We start from the raw sequence: 3340 nt of genomic DNA on the forward strand, positions 1-3340 counted from the left end.
GTGTTACCTATTCATGCTTGTGTATGGCAATAGTATACGTTACCTTCTCTTAGAGACATAGGAGCTGAGTGAGACTCATTAGGTAACTTCTGAGGCTCACTATCTGCATCCACTGAGAATCTTTCATTTAAACCTATTTATCCCAGTATTATGATGATATCTAATGTTAGAAACATAAGCAGCAATAAACAGTCACACCCAATTTCTGGATATAATGGCTCATTTTAAAGAACTTGCCTTTTTTGTCTCTCAAGTGCTTTTCTCTCCACTTGGCCTTGCTTTTGTCACCATGCTTCTGGAGATTCTATTCCTTCATCATGAAATCCTCTTTGTTCATGTCGCCTGTCATGGGTGAAGCAGTCTTTGTTGTGAAAATGAGCCTGCAGCAAATGTAATTATAAGGCATTGTCAGAGATGGCGTTTCCAGTGGCTGTGTCTGTAGTGTTGACAGGGTGGGGGTCATCTACCTCTAATTACTTTTTGAGGGTTTATTTTTATTTTGAATTATGTGTAGGTGTGTGTGTATGGACATGAGTTTGTACATGTGAATGAAGGTACCTGAGGAGGCCAAAGGTGTCCGATTCCCTGGAGCCGGAGTTACACATGGTTGTGGACCACCTGATGTGGGTGCTGGCAACTGGACTCAGGTTCTCTGCAAGAGCAGCAAGAGCTCTAAACCACTGAGCTATTTCTCCAGTCTCCGGTTTTTTTAATCTATGCATCGCGTAAATGTATGTATCAGTAGGATACCCCATGGTAGAATAACCTTTGATTCAGCCAGATTTTTAAAGGTATTTTGAAACAGAGATGGTAAATGTGAAGATATATTAGATCAACATTGACCAGGCTTTCACAGTAGTTCATTAAGAATGAAAGTAGTTTATAGTCACGAAGGGAAAGGAAGGGTTTTGAAGGTTCAGAGCACACAAATGTATTTTCCCTTCCTAGTCTGCCCCACTTAGCCAAGATGCTTTAACAGAGAGAGATGCAAATTCTGATAACGTACATTGTTCTTTGAACTCGGACTTATTTTTATTTTTAATCCAATGCAAATGTTGTAATTCAGGAAAATTTGATAGCATTATAAAATTAAAAGGAGTCCCTTACAAATTCATTTTGGAATCAAAATTGGGGGGTGCTGAGAAGGTGACTCAGTAGGTCAAGAGCATGCTGTGTTTGCAGAACACTCAGGATCCGTTTCCAGTAGCCAAGTCACATGACTCGCAATAGCTCTGGGGATCTGCCATCCTCTTCCATCCTCTTCCGGTCTTCATGGGCAACACCCTCACCTGTGCACATATCCCCACCTGGAGACAGACTCACACACACACACTTAAAAATAAAACAAATCTTTTTTTTTAAATAAAGCATATTTACTTTAAGAGGCCCAATTCCCATAAGCTAAGCAGCAACTGGCCTCTTTGGCATTTATTTTATTTTATTTTATTTTATTATTATTTTATTGAGCTATACATTTTTCTCTGCATGTTTTATTTTGGAGAAAGCAGACTTTTGGGTTCTAAAGCATTGGCTTCACATTTCAAAAACTAAAAGGAAAAGGTTTTAAATCTACTGTCCCTGCCTTTTTAAGGGAGACACTCAGTGATTTTGTGTTAGATTCTGTGCTTTTAAAGTTTCGCTGTTTCTCTCTAGCGGATGACACCGTGGTTGCCATTCCTTATGGAAGCAGACACATCCGCCTCGTCTTAAAGGGACCAGATCATTTGTGTAAGTAGAGCCTCTGTTTCCCTTGCGGGGGTGGGGGGTGGGGGGGGCTGGATGTTTTAGTTTCTATTATTAATTTTTGTTACCAAAAGGGACAAAAGTTCAAGAGAACCAATCTCTGCCACGCTGCAGTGTGGTAGGACAGCGTGAATGGCTTCTGTCTATAATTGATGGCCTGATGAGCCACCAATTGCCTCTAAGCACAGTCATCCTGAACACTATAAAATAGATGGCACCAGTGGGTTGTCTGTGGGCTGTGCAATGAATGGGTCACCAAGCCTTGTGTCTCTGTCTGTTTCCTCTACAGTCACTCTTCCCTTTTCCCTTTACTCACCTCTCTTTTCCTTTCCCTCCTTCTAAAATTCATTTCTTCCCCGTTCTTTTCCTTTTCCCTCCATATTTTAAATCTTTACTTCATCAATCCACAAATATGTGGAAGTAACAAACAACCTACATTGAAAACAAACCTTTGAAGAAAAATTAATTCTGTGTATTAATTTAAAACCCTCATATCGTGAAGATAAATGGTAGGGTTTGGGGTTAGCAGGTAATAAGGCTGTTAAATGGTCGCTGGGTCCAGGTAGGGTTTGTTTATAAGAACTGATTGTCAGTTGTGCCAAGGTTCTGATAGCCAGTCACATCTTATTCCTTATGGTTTAGTGACATTTAGATAGAGATCTATAGATCCCAACAAGAACATTATGGTCCGTTATAAAGACAAAGGGGGTTGATAATATTTCCTCTGAAGTTCGCTCTCACTGCTTTCAGTTGTTCCTCTGAGCACCGCTGGTCCCCTCCACTCAGCCCATCTCTGAATTTCCTCCTCCTCTTCCACACAAAGCCCACGAAGCCAGTTTAAGTAGCAGGGATTATTTTCTGGCAATTAGACTACAAAGATCATTATAATCAGATAAATAAGAGGAAGATAGACCAGTGTCTATAAAAGTTAACATATCCTACTAATTATTCTGAAAAACAAACACATATAATCAAAGAGGTGAAGTTTGAAAGATTGTGTGAAGTCAGGAGTAAGCGAGGTGCCATTTAGGCAAAACAAGAAAAGAGAGATAAATCATCCTTATATGGACGCAAGTTCTTTTCTAATCCTGAGCAGCCCCGTAAAGTCCAGGGTTCACTTGTCAAAAGATAATATATGTATGCACTTTTTACCATTCAAATGATTTGTTTATCCCCTTGAGGAGAGGACACAGCTAGCTGCTCTTATAACAACCACACTCCAAAATGGGATTTTTGTGAGCAGTGACGGAGACTGAAATAAAATAGCCAGGCTGAGATCATCGCCACACGGGAAAATGACTTGATGTTGCCGAAGAAATATATTTATAAATATGATAGTCTCCTGTATTTCCCAGTTTTATGATTGCCGAGGAGCTGAAGAATTAGGGGTCAAGGAAGATGGCTCAGTTTGTAAGGTGCTTGCTGTGCAAGCATGAGGGTCTGAGTTCAGATTCCCCCAACACCCATGTAAGAAGCCAGATAATAAAGCAGTATGTGTCTGCAATTGTAGCACTGGAGGCACAGATGTGCTGGCTCCCCAGAGCTTATTAGCCTGCCAATATCACCCAATAAATGAGCCCCAGGTCCAATGAGAGAC

The 3340-nt window shown here is 40.6% G+C and overlaps 1 protein-coding gene across 2 annotated transcripts in view; it reads left to right on the forward strand.

Moving 5' to 3' along the window:
- Adamtsl1 (ADAMTS like 1) overlaps positions 1–3340 on the forward strand; it is a 387047-nt gene that overhangs the window by 152460 nt on the left and 231247 nt on the right. For both annotated transcript variants that reach the window (XM_005352697.2, XM_026782337.1), the window contains exon 6: positions 1654–1728. In XM_005352697.2, the coding sequence (XP_005352754.1) occupies positions 1654–1728 (75 nt within the window). The remainder of the gene's footprint in view (positions 1–1653; positions 1729–3340) is intronic.

Source organism: Microtus ochrogaster, chromosome 10 (genome assembly GCF_000317375.1).
Source record: "Microtus ochrogaster isolate Prairie Vole_2 chromosome 10, MicOch1.0, whole genome shotgun sequence".
In the NCBI taxonomy this organism is placed as follows: domain Eukaryota; kingdom Metazoa; phylum Chordata; class Mammalia; order Rodentia; family Cricetidae; genus Microtus; species Microtus ochrogaster.